At 55.8% G+C, this 23454-nt stretch overlaps 8 protein-coding genes across 8 annotated transcripts in view; 4 read left to right on the forward strand and 4 right to left on the reverse strand.

The window, feature by feature from the left end:
- Window positions 1–656: 656 nt before the first annotated feature.
- Window positions 657–6281, forward strand: MONBRDRAFT_9689 (uncharacterized protein; the record flags this gene model as incomplete). Its single annotated transcript, XM_001747294.1, has 15 exons — window positions 657–1139; window positions 2023–2130; window positions 2235–2357; window positions 2433–2705; window positions 2821–2887; window positions 3022–3096; window positions 3199–3320; window positions 3398–3508; window positions 3823–3861; window positions 3969–4034; window positions 4321–4449; window positions 4678–4810; window positions 4929–5087; window positions 5844–6019; window positions 6276–6281. 15 exons carry the CDS (start codon window positions 657–659, stop codon window positions 6279–6281), a joined length of 2070 nt encoding a protein of 689 aa, XP_001747346.1.
- Window positions 6282–6715: 434 nt separating this feature from the next.
- Window positions 6716–8236, reverse strand: MONBRDRAFT_9690 (uncharacterized protein; the record flags this gene model as incomplete). Its single annotated transcript, XM_001747393.1, has 5 exons — window positions 6716–6846; window positions 6948–7260; window positions 7346–7418; window positions 7514–7844; window positions 8056–8236. The coding sequence occupies 5 exons, from the start codon at window positions 8234–8236 to the stop codon at window positions 6716–6718; spliced, it is 1029 nt and encodes a 342-aa protein (XP_001747445.1).
- Window positions 8237–8748: 512 nt separating this feature from the next.
- MONBRDRAFT_26977 (uncharacterized protein) lies at window positions 8749–10233 on the forward strand (the record flags this gene model as incomplete). The annotated part of the gene is made up of 7 exons (XM_001747295.1): window positions 8749–8818; window positions 8943–9024; window positions 9147–9253; window positions 9355–9449; window positions 9571–9683; window positions 9725–9820; window positions 10122–10233. The coding sequence occupies 7 exons, from the start codon at window positions 8749–8751 to the stop codon at window positions 10231–10233; spliced, it is 675 nt and encodes a 224-aa protein (XP_001747347.1).
- A 707-nt stretch (window positions 10234–10940) lies between these two features.
- On the reverse strand, window positions 10941–12246 carry MONBRDRAFT_33173 (uncharacterized protein; the record flags this gene model as incomplete). The annotated part of the gene is made up of 5 exons (XM_001747394.1): window positions 12234–12246; window positions 11963–12061; window positions 11660–11861; window positions 11421–11551; window positions 10941–11270 (listed from the first exon to the last, which is right to left on the reverse strand). The coding sequence occupies exons 2-5, from the start codon at window positions 12035–12037 to the stop codon at window positions 10941–10943; spliced, it is 738 nt and encodes a 245-aa protein (XP_001747446.1). The 5' UTR covers window positions 12038–12061; window positions 12234–12246.
- Window positions 12247–12369: 123 nt separating this feature from the next.
- On the forward strand, window positions 12370–15192 carry MONBRDRAFT_26979 (uncharacterized protein; the record flags this gene model as incomplete). Its single annotated transcript, XM_001747296.1, has 5 exons — window positions 12370–12479; window positions 13109–13184; window positions 13258–14600; window positions 14743–14863; window positions 15052–15192. 5 exons carry the CDS (start codon window positions 12370–12372, stop codon window positions 15190–15192), a joined length of 1791 nt encoding a protein of 596 aa, XP_001747348.1.
- Window positions 15193–16058: 866 nt separating this feature from the next.
- MONBRDRAFT_9694 (uncharacterized protein) lies at window positions 16059–19476 on the reverse strand (the record flags this gene model as incomplete). The annotated part of the gene is made up of 5 exons (XM_001747395.1): window positions 16059–16244; window positions 16478–16599; window positions 16707–18377; window positions 18429–19225; window positions 19292–19476. The coding sequence occupies 5 exons, from the start codon at window positions 19474–19476 to the stop codon at window positions 16059–16061; spliced, it is 2961 nt and encodes a 986-aa protein (XP_001747447.1).
- A 616-nt stretch (window positions 19477–20092) lies between these two features.
- Window positions 20093–20750, reverse strand: MONBRDRAFT_9695 (uncharacterized protein; the record flags this gene model as incomplete). The annotated part of the gene is made up of 2 exons (XM_001747396.1): window positions 20093–20280; window positions 20390–20750. 2 exons carry the CDS (start codon window positions 20748–20750, stop codon window positions 20093–20095), a joined length of 549 nt encoding a protein of 182 aa, XP_001747448.1.
- A 490-nt stretch (window positions 20751–21240) lies between these two features.
- Window positions 21241–23454, forward strand: part of MONBRDRAFT_33174 (uncharacterized protein) — a gene marked incomplete at its 3' end in the record, with an annotated part of 4466 nt that continues 2252 nt past the window's right edge. The window contains exons 1-9 of the mRNA XM_001747297.1: window positions 21241–21528; window positions 21631–21722; window positions 21814–22113; window positions 22241–22296; window positions 22402–22626; window positions 22727–22811; window positions 22886–22981; window positions 23081–23207; window positions 23327–23444. Coding sequence (XP_001747349.1) covers window positions 21509–21528; window positions 21631–21722; window positions 21814–22113; window positions 22241–22296; window positions 22402–22626; window positions 22727–22811; window positions 22886–22981; window positions 23081–23207; window positions 23327–23444 — 1119 coding nt within the window. The 5' untranslated portion in view covers window positions 21241–21508. The remainder of the gene's footprint in view (window positions 21529–21630; window positions 21723–21813; window positions 22114–22240; window positions 22297–22401; window positions 22627–22726; window positions 22812–22885; window positions 22982–23080; window positions 23208–23326; window positions 23445–23454) is intronic.

Genomic DNA, 23454 nt, shown 5'->3' on the forward strand with positions numbered 1-23454 from the left:
AAACCTTCCCCCCCCCCCCCCCCCCCCTTGGCATAAGGCAGAGCTGCAAGACAAGAGTGGTGGCAAGGAGGCCCTTGGATCCGATCAACGACGATCCAACACTCCTCCGCAACGCCCAGCCAGGCGCCATGCCGACCCAGTTTCAAGCTCCAACGACGTCCATCCGCTCCGCTCGCTAGTGCCCCATGAGTTCTGCTCCCATCAGCCCTTGTGACCTCCACTCGCCACTCACTTACGTCATACTCCGAGGTTGCCGTGCGAACAGCAGCGTTGCACTGCAACTGATACGATAGTGTGTATAAGCTTACACTTGCTTCTATTTAATCTGACAATCGTGATGCTATTGTCAGCATGGTATGCGGATGTCAGACTTTTCTAACTGACGCATGGCTGAAGACGAAGGCAGTGACGGTTTGAGAACCGAAAGCGCACTCTGAATTTTTTTTTTTTTTTTTTTGCTGTCTGGTGGTGTCGGTGTGTGGAAGGAAAGGGGTTGAGACGGACAGGAGTGAGGCCGGGTTTTGGGGGTGGGAGGGGAGGGGAGACGCGAAGAGGACGAGAGACCACTGTGTGTTCTTGGGCTGGCTCTTTTTTGGAGCCGGGTGGGAGGTGTGGGAGGGGCGACGCGCTCGAGTGGTGTTTGCTCAATTGCAGGCATGTGGCGCCGAGTGACCCAGCAGCCGCAGCAGCTTATGCTGTTGCGGGGCGAGCCGAGTTTGGCATGGCGTGGGCGCATGCGTGAGGCACTATTGAACCATGTCCGGACCAAGAGTGACAAGCGGTCTGGAATGAATGAAACGCTTGCCAAGCCTGCCGCTAGCTCAAGCGCAAAGTCTGCCACCGCCTCGACACCAGCGGCAGCCACGACAATCATTTTTACCGATGTGGCTACCGATTCGGCTCACAAGCCGCACAACAGCGATTTGGTGCCGCAACCGACCACTGACGCCATCTCACGGCTGGGCCGCATTGCCATGCGAGTGCGCTCGGACCATCGTGGATCTCGACGTACGCCAGTCGCCGCCTCGCTCTCGCATGCACTTGCCCAGTGCCGTGTGTTGCCGCACGCGTCGAAAGTATCTCACCGCTGGCTGGTTCTTTCCCCTCACGCTCTCGCGCATCTTGTGGCTCAAACGCTGGTACATGTGCACGTGACATTCGCTGCCTACATCTGGAATGGCCCTGTTCTAACAATCTGCAGCTCGCCGTGAGCGCCGCCGTATCGTGGCTCCGACTGGTTTGTACTTGCTACCCCTGCAAAAGCCCAAGCCCATGGGAAGGACGAAGAGTACAGTCAGGCTTGTCAGTGAAGCAAGCGGTGGACAGTTTTGGCTGGCTGCCTGAGCGGCAGGATCGCCTAGCCCAATGCTGGCCAGCTGAGGCACGTCGCGCTGGCAAAGTGGCCCTCATCAAGCTCATGCCATGCTATTTGCAATGGATAGCAACCACAAACTCCTTCTTCACCCAATCGGACGACCTTTGCGAGGAACCCGTCGAAGCAGCCTCCGCCACGGCGCCGCTAGCTGAGACAAGCATCCTCGAACCCAGCCGGCGTCACACGTCCGCGCACCGCGCCAAAGCGCATCCCTTGCATCGAGGTTTGTCGCGGAACCTCTCACACAGAGACCGCCCAGCCTAGTAGTGAGCTAAAACACATACGTCTGATGCACGACCCATGTCAAAGGCCACCCCGTCCCTCGAACCTCTACGGCGATACATGCAACCACTGTGGCCAGTACGACAGGCCCACGCCGCACATTTGGTTGGTATCGTCATCCCGACCCCGACCTGCACCCTAACCTGCTTGCGCCCGGCCCTCATTTTGAGTCGCCGGCCTACTTTGGCTCGGTGGTGACAATGCGGCTTAGGCGAAAAAGATACGCATGTCATCCAAACGCCGCAGGATGAGACAGTGCCGGCTCCGGTGAGTAGCCGCCCGGCGACCTCTTGCTTTTTTTTTTTTTTTTTTTTTTTTTTCGCATCAGTTTATTCCCTCTGCTGACCTGGCGTGTGGCCTTCTAGCACCACCGCTCGACTGGTGCCCCCGCCAAACCACCAGTCGAAGCAGAGAAGCCCGCTACAGCCGTTGCTAGCGAGACGCTACCGCGCCAACAGCGAGATCCTGACAAGGTCAGAGCTGTGCTTTTTGGCTTGTTATTCCAACAACCCCATCCTTTCTCCCCACCGCGCATTTGGCATCGGCCCCTCAACCGCCTCGCGGCGTGACTCCCCAGATTGATCTGGTCGATCTAGAGACCCAGATCCCAGAGGATTGGTCGCGCATTCGTGATGCCAACCGAGCATTGCGTATGGCCATTCCCACCAAACTCAATCAACAGCAACCTGCCTCCACTCAGGTATAGCCGGTACTTTTGGCCCAGCAATGCTGACAAGAAGCACTCACGCCGTCATGATGATCCTCGGTTGTGTAGACCACTCTGATGTTGTCCTTGCTGGGCAATCTGACCATTGCGGGCGCCAAATTTTACGCCTACTCGCGCACGGGCCACTCGGCCATGTTTTCCGAAGCCGTGCACACGCTTGTGGACGTTGGAAACCAGGCCATTCTGGGCTGGGGTCTACGAGAAGCGGAGCGCTCTCCCGATCGTAGCTATCAGTACGGCTATGGTCGTGCTGCATTCTTCTATTCTTTGCTCACAGCGCTTAGCACCTTTGGCTTTGGTGCCATGTACACGTTCTATCAGGTACCAGCAATACCTCGGGCCTCGGGCGCTACCGTATTACCTTTCAAGCACAGCGACGCCGACCGCACTTATCAAATCTTATGGTCGTTCATCACTCCTGCCTTTGATGTTCTAGGGAACAACGGTGCTTCTTGCCCCGCCTGAAGAGCTGCAAACGTTACCCGAGACTTGGGCTATCCTTGGTATGCTTGGGTGGGCATGGCCCAGCCTGAACCACTCGCTGAGCTCGACCATGCTTTTGAATGGAAGCGAAGAAGCATGCGATCGCAGACCGCCCTGACCCACGATTGATGCGTGTACTGTTTCCATGCCTCAGGAGCCGGACTGCTCGTGGATGGCTTTGTGCTCAAGACAGCCCTTAAGAACACCCGCGAGCGCGCCCAAGCTGCAAGTACGATTAACTTTGCAGAGCGCTTTAACAATCTGTCACCCACAACATGAGCAGGAACGCGAGATGCCAACGCCTGCTCCTTTGCTCCCCTCTGTGATCTAGACATGACCGTCAAGCAGTGGATTCTATCGTTCAAGGACCCTTTTACAGTTGCCGTGGTCTTTGAGGACAGCGCAGCCGTTGGAGGTGTTTTGATTGCCGCGCTCGGCATTGGCCTTACCCAAGTATGTGGGGTGCCTTGTGCTCCTGGTTACACCATTTGTGCCCATAGCTCACCCCTTGTGGCTCTTACTGATACTAGGCCACCGGCAATCCAGTGTACGATGGCATCGCCACGCTGTGCATCAGCGGACTTTTGGGCACGGTGGCCATCAAGCTGATTCAACTCAACCACAGCTTTATTCTGGGTCGAGTGCGTCTAGCGACGAAGCTGTTCTTGGCATTTCCTTTCACCGGGTGCACCGCTACCAACTGATGCTGGCATGCCTGCGCTCGCCGCCCCGCTTTGGAGCGCAGAAGTTGGATGATGACGTTGCCAAGGCCGTGCGTCGCATGATCAAGCGTCGGGTATCGGTTGATGAGGTGCACTCGGAACAGAGCCAGTGGATGGGTGCCGCGACCTTTTCCTACAAAGTATGAGATACTCTCTCATTTACACCTGGTGGGCGATGCAATACCCCAATATTCATCTCAGTGAGCTTCCCCTCAACTGCCTGCATTTCCTAGGCTGAGGTTGACTTTGATGGCACTTGGCTGGCTGCCCAGGTAAGGCGAGCCACTGTTCCATTAAGTGATGGCTTTGCTATTGTCCCCGTGAAGGCGCTCACAGGCCCTGGGTGTGCTGTTTGGCACGTCCTTGGCGCGTATTGTAGCTCTTCCAGCAGTATGAGGATGCCTTCATGTCGTCCTTTGCGGAAGGGGAGGACGGCTTTCGCAAGGTCAGCCGGGCCCACGGGTCTGGGCGATTGCATGGCGTGTGGTACATTCGCCGTGCCAAGCGTTGATCTCGCCTTACGTCCGACTGGTGATTTTTGTGTGCTCCTTGTTTATATCAACAGGCTTTGACCTGGCTGTTGCCTGCATTTGCGGAGGACTTGACGCGCGTGCTTGAGCGCGAAGTCAGAGACATTCAGGTTGGACCTGCTGCCTTGCATGGCAATGTCTGTTGATTTCATACTGATGCACGTGTACGTTGTTTTTTTTTTTTCTGTGCAATGTACGCAGGCTGAGATTCGCCAGGCGCACCCTGAGGCGGCGTACGTGGAAATTGTTCCAGATAGCTCTCAAAACACATTATCAGCGCTCAAGGCTATGCTGCAGCGCAAGCTAACGCGTCAGGCCGAAGAGCTTCAGGTTGGTTTGACGCGGGTTTCCCCATTTTCTGGGCTTGATTTGCTCGGTTTGCTGCAACTCTCGTCATGCTCTGGTTTTCACTCGGCTTGGGCGTTAGTTGCAAACTATGCTGGCCACGTCGGCAGATCTGCATCCGGGCGAGGCTTCGTCCACCTCCATCCATGCAGAGTACTTCAAGCTGGGCAGGTTCGAGGGCCACGGCTGCATGAGACCCGGTCTTCCTTAAAGTCGCAGCTCACGCATCACTCTGTCTCTGCGCCATGGACTTTTGGTGCGAATAGCGTTTATGTCTCCATGGGCCAGTTTGAAAAGGCCATTCCCCAGTTTCAGACCTGTCTGCGCCACCGTGAAATCATGTCAGGTACGGACCGTGTTCTTTCTTCATTTCCTTCTGGGCCTGCCATCTGATGTCTTCGAGTCCCCAGATGGAGATGCGTATCGTATGCTTGACCTGCCCGCACCTCCTTTTGCGCGCACAGGTGCCGACAGCATTCCCGTTGCGGCCGTACTGGATCGTCTTGCGCGCTGTTATCTGGTCCTTGGCGATACCGGCAAGGCCGCCAACGTCATCAATCGCAGCCGCAATATCCTGGCCTCTATCAAGTGGGCTGATGCTACCTTGGCCGAGAAGAATTTGTGTACGTTGAATTTGCCTGCCAACTTCATGTCGTGACGACTCAGCTGCACACAGTCAAGCCTACAACAAGCCGTGCGTGCCATGCCCTTTGGCTCACGTGTCTGCCGTGTACCTTGATGGGCATAGTGGCGTCGCTCAAGACGCACCAAGGCTTACTGTACCGTGACCAAGGCCAGGCCATCCGGGCCATGACACACCTGGAGGAAGCCTTGCGGTTGCGGTGGGTTTCACAACCATCTCTGCTCCTCCGTGCCCCGTGAGGAACGAGCTGATGTTGATCATGTTGGACTATGGGCATAGCTTGGAACTTTTGGGCGATGCCAACCATCAGACTGTGCTAGACTTGCGCTTTACTCTTGGTGAACTCTACACGACCATGCCGGCGGTACGGCTGCTGCTCATGCCGCTGTTTGTTGTTGTTGTTGTTGTTGTTGCTGCTGCTACTGCTGTCGTTGCTGCTGCTGAAGGAGAGATACACAATGCGAGCTGCGCGATGACGAGACTCACGCACTTACACCAAATTGTAGAAACGCATCAAGGCCGTGCAGAACTTTCAGCAAGTCATCGAGGGCCGTCGTATCAAGTTTGGTAACAACAGCTTGCGAGGTGAGCCAAAGTTTTGTCTATGAGTCATGCATGAAGACTTTCTCCTCCCACTTGTAATGTCGTGCTTGCTTGGACCAAAAGAAAGGAGGGTACTCCTGTACTTTTTCTCACATTGGGATGGCTGTCAATCTTCTCGATTGCGGTTCTTTAGTGGCGTATACCTATGATAAGCTGGCCAAAGTACTTGCCTTGTCGAACCAGCGTTTTGAGGCAATGCAGGCCTTGGAGGAAGCAGCAGCCATCAAGGCTCAGCAGGCTGGCAGCCGCCTAGTGGACCTGGAACTGAGTGATACGCTGTACAATTTGGGCAACCTACAGCTGAAGGACGTAAGCTTTTGCAGAGAGCAAGTCTGTGGCTGAACATGAGCATTGGACCTCACCAAACGCATCTCACGTGTCGCAATTTCTACCCTTTGTTCTTTTGGTGTACAGCGCAAGTTTCACGAAGCCATGCTCAATTTTGAAAAGGTGGTGCAACTCAGGTTTGTAAATATGGCGCCCGCCTTGACCCATGATGCTTGGAGGTACCGGTGCGGTCGCCCTGACCGAAATTGGGCATTTTGCCTGCCTTGGTTGTTCGTAGGCGTGAGCATGGCTATTCCCTGCGAAGCACGGAAATGGCGCCGGTTCTGTATAAATTGGTGTTTGTGTACCACCGCTTGGGCCGACCCATGCCCGAGGAATGGAAAGAGTAATCTGGTCCTGCAACATGGGCAGGGTGTTGGAGGGAGTTATCCCCATCCTTTGTTGAGCACAAGCGAGGTCTGGCCTTGCTCTGACGCAAGCGGTGGCCAAGCCACCGAGCTTTTATTATTTCTCACAGGCCAGAAATTGAGTTTGCGGCTGGATACAGCGGTCTTTGGGGGCTGCAAGACTCGAATGCTGATTTTCTCGAACGTTGTTAGTCAGTGCGCCAATGCACTCTGTATGTATTGGGCATCTTCTTCTCAGAACCGGGTGTGGCCATGATGATGGTGAGCTGGAAAAGTCAATTATCATTACAGGAGTTGAACCGAGTCAAGATCAGCTAGGTTGATGGGCCGGGACGGCATCACTGATCTTTGAGGCTGAGTCCAGCGGTGCGCCCGCTCTTTCGGCGCGCGGCTCGGCCAAAATCGCGCCCAAATTCGGTTTGAGGGGCCTTGGCACCGACACTAAAGACAGAATAGGGGCAAGCAAGAGGCAATGTGAGAGGCACGGCCTGTGCAAGGGCGGACAGGAGGTTGTCTACAAAGCAACGCAGCTATGCACTGACCGATCATCGAACCGCGTTGTGATGCGCGCAGCTCCGGCTTTGCGACCCCTACAGGTTCACACGAATCGAGGTGAGAACAGTCTGCAGTGTCCAATGGACGGTGGAGGTGTGGATAGTACCGGGATTCTGCCGCAATCTCGCGCTGCATGCGGATGAGTCGCTCAGACATGGCGTCAAGTCCTTGCTCGGTGCGTCGAAGGCCTGTGGTCAGATCTTCAGAAGCACCGGCCTTGGCGGCAAAGCGCGATCCTCGGCGCCCGCGCGGGCCAAGCACCGACCGTTGGGCGTGAGCTTCCTTGAGGCGTGCCTTTTGCTAGAAGGAAGAAGAACAAAGCAGGGCCCATCGAAACATGGTGAGAGAGAAACAGCCTGACACGGACCGAAGCGGGAGCGCTTACCTTGTACAGATTATAGAGCAGTACCAAGACGCCGAGGCCTACGAGCACGAGGATGGTCGACGGGCTGTTGCGTCTAGAGCCCGAGAACCCAGGGTGGGTAAGTCTCGGACAGACGGCATATTGCAAGTGGAAACAGTCGCTAGCAACAGCGCAGGGTAGTGGGCGTACCGACGAGAACGGCGCAGGCGGCGCACACCTTGGCGCATGGGCCCAATGAAGCTGGCACTGCGCTCGAAACGCACATAGCATGCGACATCGTCTGCAGCACACGCCTCGGTGGGCTGCTCCTCCTCCTCCCCATCAACGTCGTCCTTCGCCGCGGGCAGAGCATATCGATCCGTAGCAGCAGACGCATCCCCACAACCAGGCGTTCCCTCCACGCATGATTCCTCTCCGTCACGCTGCAAGCCCCCGTCCTGCTCCCCGCCCTGTGCAGCAACTACCGCCAGGGCCAAGAAGCCCGCCACCACCGCCACCACCCATCGTCGTCGCTGCATCGCTGATGACGAGGTTGGAGAAGTAAATTACTTCTCGCTGTGGTCATGGACGATTTTAGCCGGTATTCCCGGTGTGTCTGACATCTGATACGAGCACGCGAGCAACCAAGCATGCATGCAATTGTTTGCATGCATGCAGCTCTCTCTTCTCTCTCTCTTCTCTCTCCCTTCTCTCTCCCTTCTCTCTCCCTTCTCTCTCCCTTCTCTTCTCACTTGAACGCGTGGGCGTGGGCGTGGGCGTGTGGGGGTCTCTGTCTGCCGGGTGCGGGGCAACCAGCGGCGTTGATCGGGGTGACCATGGTCCGTTGGTGCAGATGCCGTCCCATTTCCCCGAGGTGGTCGGTCGTGCTCTGTGAAAGTGGCTGGTGGTGTTGATGGTGAAGCGCATGTACATCACGTTCACAACATAGCCTGGAATGTCCTGCTGCCAGTTCGGCCTTGATCCTGTTCTGATAGTGTTGCCTCAGACCCTGAGCCGTATCGACGTTTCATCGGGGCAAAAAAGAGTCACGTTTTTGCCGCGAGTAAATGGCGTTGCCTGGTGACAAGCATCCTCTGCATCAAACGGCTTTGTGATTGATATCAGCATTATTGTCCGCGCCTGTCGAGTAGCCCTTGTGTGTGTCCGTGCCTCTGTGTGAGCGTTTTGCGTATGGGCTGTTGGTCCTTTCTTGGCAGCGCATTTCAGTGCATCTCGTTCGTTTCGCTCTCTGTGGACGCGACCAGGCAAGCGCTCGCACCTGCAAGGCGGGGATCTGACCAAGTTCTCAAAGAAACTGTAGATGAGATATTGGCTACTACAGTTACACACATGCGAGCAGCTACAACCGGCCTGCCCCAATCGCTCAAGCCAAGCCAACCATCATCTGACCCACATCGTCTTTGCCGGGTTGCAGACTGAGCGCCATGGCTCGGAACTGCCTTTGGCTCGGGACGTTGGCCCTCGCCCTGACCCCAATCCAGGGTCTTGTACCAGGTACTTGTTTCGATTTCCACAGCCCAGCATGCTCCACTTCAGATGGCACCACTTTGAGCCCTTCTACCCCGTTGACTGACGTCCGATGGGCTCCGATCAATGCTGAACTGTACATCACCGTTAGTTTGGAAGCGCTTCCCTGGCGGTGCACGCTACGAGTACGGCCTCGATCCCGTGGTACAGGATTGGGTGGAGGCTGGCCGCAGGTATCGCATGACACGTTTCATCCGGCGCACGCAGCGTACCTGCTTGCCAGTTGAACTCTGAGCCTCGGAGACACCGGGTTCGCTCCGTGCTTTGACCCTCACATGTGCATATCTGCATGCAGTTGCATCGAGCAAGGCGGTTCCCTTGCCTCGATTCACAGCCTGGCACAGAATGACTGGATCTTTCAAGCACTGCTAGACGGCGATGCGTCGGATATGGCCTGGCTAGGTGCGCCTTGTTCAGCCAAGACGTCCTCGCTTGGCTCCAACAGGCTCTTGTGGGACCAAACTGATCCTTCTCGCCTTGGTCTACCTATGCATTGCCAACAGGCGGCTACGACAATTTTGGTCCAGACATTTTGCCCACGGAAGACCGTGAATTCCACTGGCTCGATGGCTCGCCCTTTGACTTTTCCATCTGGCAAGTCTGGAGCCGCAACCCGCCCCGCCTCATTGATGATGCAAGCTGTCCCGTTGTATCAAAATCCAGTCTTCTCATGGCTTCAATTTCTCTTCCTCCCTTTCTCTCACAGGCTGACAAATCAGCCCAGCGAGGAGCGCCAAAATCGTCGACAGCCCGTCATTGCCATGGGTTCATCGCACGAGGTGCAAGGCCCGCGGCCAGACGAGGCAGTGTGCAATTTGCTCCAGCTCATGCGGTGTGTTTTTGTTTTTGTTTTTGTTTTTTCGCTGTGATTAGACTCACCCGCAAGGTGGCTGGAATGATCTTCCGCCTGGAGCCAACCGACGAGGCATCTGCCAGCGCGAACGTCAGTGATCCGCTCTGTCCGTTTAGGTCCGTGTCAAGCATTGTGCTACTATCAGTATCTGATACCGTATGTTGATTTGACGGGGCACCAGTGGAGTGCGTGGATGGCCAGCGGACCTATGTGGCGCGGTTTGCAGATGGACAGCGCTTTTCTACCTCGAGTCAAGGAGCCTCGCAACTCTTTCACACCTCAGATGTCACGCAAGACGAATGGTGCGCCTGTGCCCAACGGCTGGGCAGGCAGGGGTCCTTGTCATCTCATCGGAAAGAAAGGCGTCATCTTGATCCGTGCTCCTCGCTCATCTTTTGCCCTTTCATTCCTATCCAGTTTTGCCATGTGTGATGTGTTGGACCAATGTCTTGGCATCTATACCGATTGCCGCGATGGGGTGCGTAGCTTTGTTTCAGGCGGGCAGGACCAGGCTAGGCGCTGCTGTTAAAGAGTTTCACGACGAATGCACTCTTTGTTTGTAGGCATGCTCATCATTAAACCTCTGCGTGGGTTTGTCCTACCTGGGCGTGGAGGTGCGACCAAGCGCCACTATGCACCGATGATGGCACCGGTCCACTTGCATTACCTGTAGCCACGTCGTGCGTCCACCTTACCCTTGGCTGCATGGCCAAATTGCCTCTAGGCTCAGGTTGATACGGCACGCTACTCCTACTCATTTGTCAAAGTGGTATGTCAATATGGACGAGAGGGTGGTCGCGCCATCGCCCCCTCAACTATGGCTGGATTATGTGTTCCTGAACGCTGCTGGCCACTCTTCTCGGATAAGCTCATTCTTTTGACGATAACTAGGTGCCTGAATGCTGTCCTTTTGGAGGAGGGGAGCTGATTCCTTAGGAAGATGACGGCTTTTAACGCAAGCCCGTCTGTAGGGCGCGCGTGTGTGTCCCGTGTCTGTCTGTGTGATCGCTTCGTCGGGACTTCTGCAATGGCTGTCCAAGTGCCTCGCTGATGTGGGGATGCATTCGTTCAGATCGGCGCATGAGTTGGGTGTTGCAATTATTTTTCATCGGCAGCAGGCGCGTGGCTGCGCCTTGCGCCATGTAACTTTGTCACATAGTTGATCTATCTAGCAACCAGCTGCCGAGACGAGTTGAAGACTGGGACTGCGGTGCAGGCGAGGCAGTAGGGCCCGATTTACTTGCGACCCACGAGCTCCAACACTGTTTGGACCATGTTAGTAACATTGTCTTGCACGAGGTGGACGGCAGTGTTGGCCATAAAAGCAGGCGCGGTGACGATGCGGTTGGCTTGGTCAACGTGCACCTTGCTCTCGTCACCGACCACGTAGTCGGCGCCCATCTCCTTGCACGCGCCAGCAGCGCCTGCAAAGGGCCACTTGTCTGACTCGGTGTCACTGCCCATGGTCACCTCTCCCTTGAAAAGATTGGCCGCAATCACGGGAGCGATGCAGCAAAAGCCCATGGGCTTCTGCTCAGCATGAAACTTCTTCAAGATATCGGTCAGCTGTTGACGCATTCAGGGCCGCCAGAACCAGAAGGAGGAGGGAGCCAGTCGCAAGGACCCCGACACACCGAGATGATGGGCAGGCCGTCAAGATGAGTGAGCACGTGCATAGGAAAGATCAAAGAGCGAGGTCGGCAAGAGGTCACGGACCGTCGCATCAACCGTGCACGCGGCGCCCTCCACGGCAAAGTTGGAGAGGTTTTTGGCAGCTCCAAACCCTCCGGGCACAACCACGGCGTCAAAGTCTGCAACCTGCAGCTTGTCGAGAGCCTGAATGTTCCCTGTTTCGGCAGCGCAAGCGGGAAGCAGCCAGAAGCAGTATTCCTCAGCGATGAGTTTGAGGCATTCTGGCCGTGTGGCGAGTGGTAGTGGACAGCGCAAGTACAGACCACGAGCAATGCGAGCGGCTTCGACGAGGACGTTGCGGGATTCGTCCATCTCCTCGCCCGTCATGTGGTTGACAACGTGGTGCTGCTGCTTGTCTGGCGCAAAAATCTTGTAGTCGGCACCCTGACGAGACAGTGCGCCCATGGCGGCTGAAGCCTCGTGGACCTCAGTGCCATCGTAGACGCCCGAGCCTGAGAGCACCAACTGTCCACAGAGAGAGAGAGAGAGAGAGAGTTGGGGGGAGGGGAATGAGACAACAAGTATCAAGAAGACACCACACAGCTGGGACAAGCAATGACACGCACCGCAACCCGGGGAGCAGCGAGGCCCGACTGCGTCGAGAGCGCGCGCGCGCCAGCTGAAGCCACAACGCGAGCCATGGTCTAGAGGTACAAGCAATCAAGCTAGCAGCAGGATACGACCAATACACCCAATCAGCCCCACGCCACAGCTCACACCTTCCAGCTACACCGACATCTCAACGAACCGCGACCAAAGCAAAGGAAGCGAAGCCTCTTTGCCAGGGGCGAGGGGAAAGGAAGGGGGCGGCGCACAGACGGAGCCCGAGCCACTGACTTGAGGAAGCGAGAGAGAGACGCCGACCGGGGTTGGAGGCCAAGGCGCTAAAAGTAAAATACTTCAAACATTTGCAATAAAGTAAAATACCTTTATAAAATTGCTGACATTGAAGGTTGTCAAAGTGTGTCCCTTGATGGACTGTACTACCCGATACAATGGCTCTACACCTGTTTTTGGCTTTAAACCGATACGAGAATTTGAATTGAAAATGCAACACGATACACAGTTGCGTTGCTTCAAAGTGTAACAAGGGGCACCACGCGGCAAGCCTAACACAAAGCAGACTTTGACACACGGTTAACTGTAGCAAAGTGTAGCCAGGACCATCGAACCCGCTGCAGTGTGTGGTTCCGTTGCATTTTAGCACGAAACGTGACGGTGAGCACACTCTCTCTTCCCTCTCGCCTCTCTCTGCTCTCTCCTCGCGCGCGCGCACAAACGTACACTTTGGCCCGCTTTCGGTGATGTCTTTCGAGTATTCGATGACAACGAGCGAGACTGCGCCGGTTTGTGCGATGAGATGAATCCATGGTTGACTGGTTGCTGTGAGCCCCTTTGACCCGCCTTGTGCCGCTTGGGGGTGAAACTCAAACGGCAGAGCGCGAGTGAGACAGAGCGAAAGAGGAAAGAGAGAGAAGACGGTATTAACGCTTCATGACATTATCTTGAGGGGACTTTTTCGCTGTTTTCTGATTTTGTTTCTCGACTTCTCGCTCGCTCGCTCTCTCTCTCTCTCTCTCTCTCTCTCTCTCTCTCTCTCTCTCTCTCTCTCTCTCTCTCTCTCTCTCTCTCTCTCTCTCTCTCTCTCTCTCTCTCTCTCTGTGCTTCTCTCACACTCCTCTGCATTCGCTCGCCGTTTGATCAACGGACAGAGGCTTGATCTACTTCGTTCAAACCGGAACCATGTCGCACGGTGGCACCCGCCCCAAGCGCGCCAAGATTCCCAAGGTGTGGTCTTGGATGACATGTGACCGCTTGGCTGTGCCATGATCTCGCTCACTCCGCCTCTGCTTGCCCGTAGGCTGACAACGAGGCCGAGGTGGAGGCCGACACAGATCCAGGACCCGCGTCCCAGGTCGACTTCAGCTCTATGGTTTACTCACAGCATGTGCCCATCGCCACAGTGGACACGGATGCCTATGGGGGCGGTCAAGGTGCTGGTGACAACTCCCCCGCCGTGGTGGAGCTGCGCGTCAACAGCGTGACGCCCCGCAAATTTTTCAGCCACATTACCCCAAAGTACGCGCAGGCGAGTCCAAACGGCGAACACCTGCCCGATTCAGCCAAAACCTACGTCCGCGAACACTGGCCCAACTTTGACCCCGAGAACCGATGGCAACACTTTATCACCTCGGGTCGTTCCTGCACGGAAAAGCCCAAGGTCGAAATGTTCTGCCAGTGCCTTCTCAGCCGCCCGTGCAACCGCGAGGAATTGGCTCAGTGGGTCCGCGAAAATGGCCCGTGCTTTGGTATCCGCTGCGGCGCCATCATGCGTGACCTCGCCGCCACCGAACTTCCCTGCGGGGACATTAACTGCTCTCTCTGCATGCGCGCCTGCTTCAAGCGCGTCTGCCCTCATTGCCACGAAATGACCTCCAGCAAACAGACGGCCCAAACTTGTGCGCGCTGCCACCAACACATTCAACCCAAGCGCCAGATCAAGCGCCTCAACAGCATCAAGGGTGACGACGCCAAATCCAAGGCCAAGCGTGCTGCCCAGCTCCAGCGCAAAATTAAAGACCTCATTGCACTTGGCTCGGCCATGAATATTCCCCTCCAGATTACGTACCTTGGTGCTGACGATAGCACCCCTCGCCAAGGCAAGCGCAGCTTTTGCTCCGACAAGAAGCAAAATCAAGCCCTTCTTTACCGTGGCATGGAACTGCCCCACCCCATGTATACCGGGTTTGAACCCCCGAGCATGCTCAACGAGCAACTCCTCGCCCATCACCTCATGACCCGAGGTCAACACGACGGCCAAGGCCACCCCATGCAGGCCAGTCAAGCGGGCCAGGGCCCTGATCAGGGTGCACAGGGTCAGCATGACCAATCACAGCTCATGCAGCCCAGCGTCTCTGCCGCCTCCCAACAGGGCGCCCAATCAGTGGCCATCGGCGATCTGGCCTCGGTCGCCGCTCAGCATGCCGCCAATCAAGTCGTCGGTGAGGTACAGACCCCCCTCCCGTCTTTGCCTTCCAACATGATGGCTGGCATCCCCGCCAGCATGGCTCCAGCAAACATGGGCATGGCCGGCATGGCCGTCATGGGTGCCGACTCGCAAGCCGCCATGGCCGCCCTCAACATGCCCACCAAAATGCCTGCCATCCACGTCGATGGCGAAGAACTTCCCATTCTTCACGTTCTGTACGTTGCATGACCCGAAATTCTTTTCGACCAATGTTTCCCTCCCTCTTCCACCCCCTGTGCGACCTTTGCGCTCTGATGCCATGACCTCTACCCTTCCACTCACGCTTGACCGTCTATAACTCTGTATCATCAACTTTAGGGGCACAAACGCGAGCGTTGGCATCTTCAACATGGGCATTTCCGCCTCCAACAATGCCCTCATCCCCGAAGAGCAGGTGGCTGTTCAAGCCTTTTCGGCTGGTCCAAACGATCCCCTCCTGGTAGGCCCTTGCCCAGTGCTTCTCGATCATGTTCCATTTGAAGGTGCCTGGGTGCCGTTTCGGCTTGTCTTTTTCTTTTTCTTTTTCTTTTTCTTTTTCTTTTTCTTTTTCTTTTTCTTTTTCTTTTTCTTTTTTTGGGTGCGCATTGGTGCATGCTCACCTGACATTGGTTCTTGGTGCATGATCAGCGCGCTCGATTCGACCTCTTGATGGCTTTGCAGAAGATCCACCTCCTCTGCGGCCCCCACGCCACCGTGCGTCGGCACCAGAGCGTGACACGAACTGGCCGTCAACAACCCGTCTTGGACCCCCTCTGGAAGACACAGTAGGAGGTTATCCTTGGCATTAGCACGGCTCACAACCATGTTTGAGTCGGCCTGGGACTGCCCGGAGTTGGCGCGCCTCGTCATGAGTCGGCCTGGGACTGCCCGGAGTTGGCGCGCCTCGTCATGAGTCGGCCTGGGACTGCCCGGAGTTGATGAGGCGCGCCTCTTTTCGATGTAACTGACCCTTTTCCTTTGAAATGTTTTTTTCATTCCTTCTCTCCCCTCCTTTTCTTCCTCCCGTGTGCCATTCCCCTATCGATGCATTGTCGGGCTTCTGGATGGCCGATGCATTTTTATGTGGTTTTCCCCTGTTTCAGTTTGCCGTGCGTCTTTTTTCAGTGTGCTTTGGTCTGCTCGGTTGAGTTTTGGGAACGATGGCGTCATCAGTGTGCTGGGACTGGCTCCCGAATTAATGTGACATCCCACCTCCAATCACACGCACTCGCACGTCGATTACCAAGCCTTGCAGTTATTCGTTGACTATTGTCATGGCCAACGATTTTTGGGCTCAGCCCAAGACAAACAGAGAAGGACGGGTCATCAATCGTTCACGCCAAGCAAGATCAGCTTAGCACGTCACGGCCACCAGACTCAACTGGCTGGAGTGAGAGCTTTCTGCCATGGCCTAATCACACACACGCAAAGATCAAAGGCCTGATGAGGAAACGAAGCCATGCCCTGTGTTCTCATTACTTGCCCAACACACGCTCCTCGTTGAACACACGCGCGCACGAGTAAAAAGAGTGAAGAGGCTGACCTTCAAAATCAACAAGAGAACATCTCGTGGCAGCTTATCAAAATAACCTGCGTCGTCCAGTGCCTCAAAGTGATGGACACAGGTCTAGTCACGCAAAAGATAATCATCGTGGTCAGGATTCTTCTGGGCCCCCAAAATTCAGGAGAGGACAGCCAAAGACTGTGGAATACAGCAAGCCAGGACCCACCGCAAGTGCACGTTGGATCATGACGACATCGTTGAGGCGGTGTGCTGCAAGCAGAATATTCACGGCATCGTTCTCATCAAAGGATACCTGCATTTGCCGCCGGCAGATTTGCTGGAAGAGCCGATGCAACGCTCATGAGAAAGCTCAAGAGGAGACATGCTCGTGGGCAAAAAATGGAGAATTTGACCCATGCATACCGAGAGGCGAGCGTTGGTCATGCCAAAGTACAAGTGGGCTTCCTGTAGCTGCAGTGCGTGCTGTACAGATGCCAGCCAACAGATTGAGGGCATGCTCAAGCCGAGCCATCCGAATGCACTTGCCCTGCCACCTGAATGTACACTCACCTCAACCGGCATGGTCGTCACATCAGCATAAATGTACCGCAGCAACGAGGTCAAAACGGGCGGTGGCAATATCGCATCTCCCAGGATGGCTTCTGTGTGCCTTGAATCCACATTTTGGAGACCTGTGTTGGGCATGAGCCACAGCGCTGAATTGTGAAGGCAAAACGTGCTACCTCATCGGTTGTAGCCCTTTTCACCTGACTGCACTCTCGGCCCAATGCCCACGTACCGGAACAGAAGACGCCGTGAAAGTATTGGCAGCGAGCTGCCAGGATGGCACGGTGCAGTGGCACGTGGAACTGACCGGCTGCCACCAATTGGCAGTCTGCAAGACCACCCACAACATCGATGGCCTCATCGGCGGGTAGCAAATCGGACACCCGACTGCTTCCCTGTGAAGTCCCATCTTGAGTGCTGCCTACATCTGCTGATGTAGCGGTGCCCACAGAGGGCGTGCTTGCCTCCACGGCTTCTCCTTGGCGCAGGCACCATTCCACTACACGATACAAATCCAGTTCAAGGGCATGAAATCGAAGCGAATGGCTTCCAGAACGCAAGGCTCTTTCCAGCGGTGGTGCAGTAGCTGGGTCATCAGATGCGGTGTATGTAGTCCCCTCCACGGGTCCTCCGCGGCTTGTTGATCCGCGACGACTGGATTCGTGACGACGAACGAGGAAGACAATCAGATCTCGATCCAGCGTCGCAAACTCATCACTCTGTACCATTTTTTGGAAGCGTCGTGGCTGGCAGGCCTCGGCAGCAAAGAGAGCAAGAAGATCCTGCAAACGATGCTCATGGAGCAACGCCAAAAGCGCCAGCAGCAGGTCTGTGCGCGCCACTGCCGTCAGATACTCAACGGCGTCTGCCATGAAGCGGTGCAGCTTGTACCAACGCGCACACGCATACAGTAGAACTACATGTTTGAGGGCCGCTCGGGGCGGCAAATGCAGAAAGCTCGGTGGTAAGCGGTCTGAATAACACAGGTGCAGTATGGACTGCAACGTATCGCCGTTTGAAAGCTCGCGAAGCACCAAACGGCGCCGAGGAAGTGCCTGACCAGGCTTGCTAGGGTTTGGCTCGGGCAGGGCTGCAATGCGCTGGGCTAAGACCGACGAGCGGGCCGCCAGAACGACGGCATGGGCCGGCACGACGGTGTCTGCTGCAACCACATCTATGTCAGCGAGAGTGGCCGAGTGCCAGAGGGCCAAGAGATCCGTGGCCAGGGTGCTTCGTTCGGTAATGGTCAAGTCGAAGCGAAACATCTCGTTTGAAATTTCATCGGCCTTGAGATCGATGGTCCCGCCGAAAACGAACAGGGAGCGATCCAGAACAGCACCAGCGGCAAAACTGCGAGGAGAGGGGGCATCATTGCCCACTTGTCGAGCCACTTGTGCCCACACGTTGGCCTCGATGTGGTAACAGTGCACGGTGTTGCAAGGACGGCCGTCAGCGACGCCACCAAAGACCCAGAGGCGGGCATGGCCATCATAGTGCAAAATGTGTCCAAAGCGGGCTGGAGGTGGTTCGTGACCCCCCACCAAGCGGGGAAGGCCGGTCAATTCCGACCAAGTCGCCGTTGGAAGGTGGCACCGGAAGAGGCGGTTGGACATGTCCTTGCCGCTCATGCCAGAAAACATGTAGCAAAAGTCACCCACGCAAGCAGCGGGAGAATTGCAAAAGGCGGCTGGGAGTGTGCCGTGCTGTTGCACGCATTCCCATCGTGGCGCTAGATCCGAAAGACAGATTCGCCACATGTCGTTTAGCAGTCGCGTCCCGTTGAAACCGCCAAATATGTAAAGGTAATCTGAGCGAGGCGAGGGGGTGGACCGCGGGACCGAACCATAAAAATGAGATGCTGCTTCGTAGCTGATGCGTGACTGGTTCGTACCTTCCCCTCCGCCTTGCAAAAAGAAAAAAGAAAAACGAGGATGACAAAAACCAAGGCACTCACCGTTGTGTATGCATGAGGAATGGCCGGCGCGTCCGCAGGGGACCTCATCCTCGGCTTGGGGTGGGGCTGCCGCTTGGTAGGCGGGCACGGGCGCGGGCAAGGCAGCCAAGCTCAAGGCCGTGGCTGCTGAGGCTAGATCTGGATGCCAAGGCGGTGAGGTGCCGAGTGGGACGGCCTGCGTCGGATTTGAGCCCCAGGGCGGTGAGCGGTGTCCGGGCGCTGAGGCATCATCCTCGCCGGCCACGCGACGTGCAGTGAGAAGGCGTGCAGCGCGCGTTTCTCGAAAAGATCGGTGCAAGTTGAGGCGAGAGTTGACACTGATGGGGTTTGACACGCCAGAGCCCCCATGTGTTGCCGGCGCGGCTGCGGTCGCAGTTGCGACCGATGCGGCACCGAGTGCGCCGCCAAGCTCCGAATCCGGAGGCGGGGACACGCTGCCGGGATGGACGAGGCGCCAGCTGCCTTTGTCGGCTCGATACTCATAAAGGTCGTTGCAATTGCGAAAGTTGGAGTTGGCAGCGATATTACCCGTATACCCACCAAAAACCTGGTGGAGTTGGGCACGGCCCACCCATGCAAATGCCAATGCTAGGTCAGGAGGCGGTGTGGCCCAGAGGTGGGGGCGTGCGAGTAGGTCGGGTGGACGGCTTACGTAAAGGCTGCGCTCGAGCACGTCGCAGCTATGATGGGTTCGAGGGGAGGGCCGAATGCCCTTGGTTGTCATGCAAACACTCCAGCTGAGCCGGAGGTCGAGCGACACGCACGGGTAGGGGTGAGGGGCGGCTGGGGCACCTGAGCTAGGGGCGAGGGACAAGTCCATGTGACCTGGCCCTTTGGCCATTGGTCGGTGACTGGTGTCTTACCTGCAGTCACGAGTGTCAAATCGGATAACGTCATTGCTCATACGGGTGCCCAGGTGGCCACCAAAGACGAAGATGCCGTCATCAATGGCCACGGCCGTGTGCTTGGTACGCGCCCCGCCCACAAATTCCTGACAAGGGTCGAACCGATGCCAAAGGTGCTCATTGAAGCTGTGATTCGACGCCATGGCATCCGAGACCCATTCCAAGACCACCCGTCCCCCACTCCATCAACAACCACTTGAGCCACCAGCGAGGTCACCCAACCCCACCCCACACTCACACACGCCCGATCACCAACGCCCCTGCCGCGCTCCTTCAACGCGCAACGCGGTCCACACATTGACCACCAAAAAGGGAAGGAATGTTGTTGTTGTTGTTGTTGTTGTTGCAAATAATGTCTGACAACTTGGCTCGGGAGAGTTTCTGCATGACATTGTGTGTCGGGGTATCGGGTGTGTCTGTCCCTGAGTCTGTGTCTGTGTCTGAGTCTGTGTCTGGACCTGAGTTTGAGTCTGTGCCTGAGTCTGTCTGTGTCTATACCTGAGTCTGTACCTGAGTCTGTCTGTCTGTCTGTCTGTGAGTGTGTAAAGTTGAATAGGGAGATCATTGGTGGGCATGCCGTGCGCTTCGCCCGATGTTTCAAAGTCTGGCATCCAAATGGAAACTTGGCTGGTTTGGTTCACAGAACACTCAATTTCGATTCTCTGATGTGTGATGGTTTGTTATAAACACCTCCAGGTGCAGAGAGGCAAAGCGGACGACAGGGACAGGACAAGGGTGGCTGGCACCCAAAGGGTTCATTTAATCGTTGTATTGCTTCTCCACCATGTTCAAATCTTCCGAGCGGAAGACGCCGTCGGTGCGGATGTTCTTGTCACCTTGAGACAGGTTATCGTGGACATGGGGCATGCGCTCTGTGTTATCGCCGTGCTCCTCAGCCTCGTAACGACGCACGCCATCCTCGATCATCTCCTTCTCATCACCCCAGCCTACATAAAAGAGTCAATTCAAAATGCACAAGGATCAGCGCAATGAATGGGTCAAGTCAAAGTGTGGCACATGGTACGATGGTGCGGCACACCAAAGCCGTAAACATACCAGCATGGCCACCCTTGCGACCAGTGTGGGTGTGGGTGATACCGCGGTGGTCCTTGCCGTCATGGGGCTTCTTCTGCTTGTAGTCGAGGCCGCTGCCAACGTCGTAAGCGCCGTCACGATGAGCCATGATGAAGATGAAAAAAAGATAAGAGTAGTTCACAATATGATCAAGCAAATTGCTGAATTCACTGCTGTTGCTGATTGATAGTTGAGTCCAGTCAAGTGGTTGAGAAAATGCCACTCCACCGCGCCGGGTTCCACTTGTAGACGAGCTCGACGCGCGCGACCTAAACGCAGCCGGGATGTGCATTGGAGCACACGCCAGCATCACCTTGATGCCCAAGGAGGCGTTGATGTCCATTTCTCATGCATCGGCTCCAATCCGGCCACACCAAGCCCTCATTAGCCTTCCATCACCTTCCGGCTGGCGAATCAGGACACCGCTCTACACAAAGCCAGCAGCGTATGACATGCGAAAGCTCCATCAGCCCGAAATGATCGGTCATGCATCTCATCTCGCCCTTCTGTGGCCACCATGACTCGACTTCTTCAAGCCCCTCCGGTCCAGCGGACACGGCTCAGCTCGTACCATTCGATCAATCAGTGGTGATGATCACGCTCACACACACACACACACACACACACACACACACACACACACAGCTCCAAGATCACGTCCGCTGTTTTACAAGCAATTGCAACATCCATATTGTCAGCATGGACCTGCTGGCGCTGACAATGTTTTAAACTACTGTTGTGAATTATCAACTTTCCGTTCCTTCCCAACAACATTTTGAACGATTTTTCTGCTGCTGCTGCTGCTGCTGCTGCTGCTGCTGCTGCTGCTGCTACTGGGGCTGGAGGCGCTGCTACTGCTGCTGGTGCCGCTGCTGCTGGTGCCGCTGCTGCTACTGCTGCTGCTGCTACTGGGGCTGGAGGCGCTGCTACTGCTGCTGGTGCCGCTGCTGCTGGTGCCGCTGCTGCTACTGCTGCTGCTGCTACTGGGGCTGGAGGCGCTCGCGATTTTTTGAGCCCGATTCTGTCATTCGTTATATCTTTGCCACAGGTTGGACGGGAGGTTGATTTGTTGTTGATCTACTCGAGGTGTCGCAAGCCACCATGACGCTCTTTCAAGCAAGGTGTGTGCCCTCTTCGCGATCCGCACCCAGACGGTCGAGTTGGCAGGACACGTTCAAACGTTCTTTTCCCTCTACCCCGTTGCTTGCTCTTCATTGGCGTAGGGAGTGGTGGTCTACGGTTGTGGCAGAGCCAGAAAGTCTCAGCCAAGCGTGCATGGTCGTGGACAACCTTGATAACGCTGCCGATCGCGCTGGTGCGATTCCTGTGCTCGCATGCCAACGAGTCTCGCCGACGCATGCACGCCACCGATGTATCTTATGCTTGATAATCAATTCGCCCCGCAGATAAAATTGCCGTAGCGTCCTATGCTGGCACCCTACACGTGTATGCGCCTTCAGGCCAAGGCGCTGACCCCGAACACGACAAGCGTCTTGAACGTGACCTAGGCATTCCCATCCTGCAACTCCAAGTGGCAGATGTCTCTGGTGATAACCTCAACAATCTCGTGGTCCTCCACCCCCGTGAGGTTGTTGTCTACCAAGTGCAGTCTGACAGCAGTGGCGGTCTTCAACTTGAACAAGTCTACCGCCACCATCTGAAGCGAACCGCAGCCAATATGGTCATCGGCCACTTTGGCCAGAGTGGTGCGTGCCCAACCGCTGGCCCCTGCATGCATCCCTCCCCATAAAGCCGCCGCATAAATTTGTCCCACCATCTCATCATCCTGGATGTATCCCCCACCCCCCCCTGCTTTGCTTTCCCCTGTGTCAGAAATTGCCATGATATGCATCCAGTCCATGGACGGCGCCCTGACATTCTTTAAAAAGGTCTGCTCCGGGATCTGCTGGCCCTATCCCACGCAAACTGACATCTTGTTTGAGCCCTAGTCTTGCTCATTGCGCCGTCTCTTCCATCCTAACTCGACGTGATAGAACCGAGAGATGCTCGTTCGCTACCTGCCCGATTTTCTTTTGCCGGGCCCTTTGGACTATGTGGCCGAGGACGACCTCCTTGTCACGGCCAACAGCTCGTGGCACATCAAAGCCTATAAATTTAGATCCATGGCCGCCGTCTCGGAGGAGAGTAGCTCCCAACAGCAGCAAGCTAGCAACCAGGTCTCGGCTGAACAGAGTACCAAGACTGGCAAAAAAATCACGGTGCGGCAACCCCAACCTGCCGCGCGCCCCGCGACCTTTTACAACTTTGACTTCTTGCTGCGTCAAGGTTTCATGATTGCCATTCTGCGCACTATCGCAGGAGGAATTTTCGTTCAACTTGGGTGAAGAAACCATGGCCATCTCTCACGTCAAGGTTCAGGACCAATCACGGCTCGTCGTGTTAGGTGGGTTCTGACTTGCAGCTCAAAAAATGTACCAGTCTATGCGCCTCTTTGCCCTCTCATTCTTTCTCCAACAGGTGCGACTTCAATGTATTACCTGAACATGGCCGGCGAGCTTTTGTCGTGCAAACGTTTTGAAGCCAACTGCAATTGCCTGGCGACCTACCGCGTCGGTGCGTTGGGGCTTGGAATTTGTACACTGCACATGGGTTCATGCAAATGAGCTGGCGGCCCGTTTGATGATTGGAGCTGACTTTGTTCTCTTGAAATAGTTGATCAGCAAATCAACCTTCTCTTGGGCTGTGATGATGGCATTCTACGTGTCCTGCGTGATAAGACTGTCATCTGGGCAGCGGGTGGTGTATCCCAACCGCTGGCTTTATCCACTTTTGACTCGCCGTACGTGTTTGCCGGCATCCCTTACAAAGCATGACCCCCCTACCCACCCACCCTGCGCACTTGTCTTGCATTCCTCTTCTGCCTTTGTGACCAGAATGTCTTGTCAACTGCCCTCCCAGATCCTTGCCTGGCTTGATTGCCATTGTATCAGCTGAAGGCCATTTGACCCTGTACTATCTCGGCACCGACCCGTCGCTTCCGCAACTGACCCAGCCTTCTCGCCCCATGAACCACGAGGTACGTTTTT

Source organism: Monosiga brevicollis, genomic scaffold (assembly GCF_000002865.3).
Source record: "Monosiga brevicollis MX1 MONBRscaffold_16 genomic scaffold, whole genome shotgun sequence".
NCBI lineage: Eukaryota > Choanoflagellata > Craspedida > Salpingoecidae > Monosiga > Monosiga brevicollis.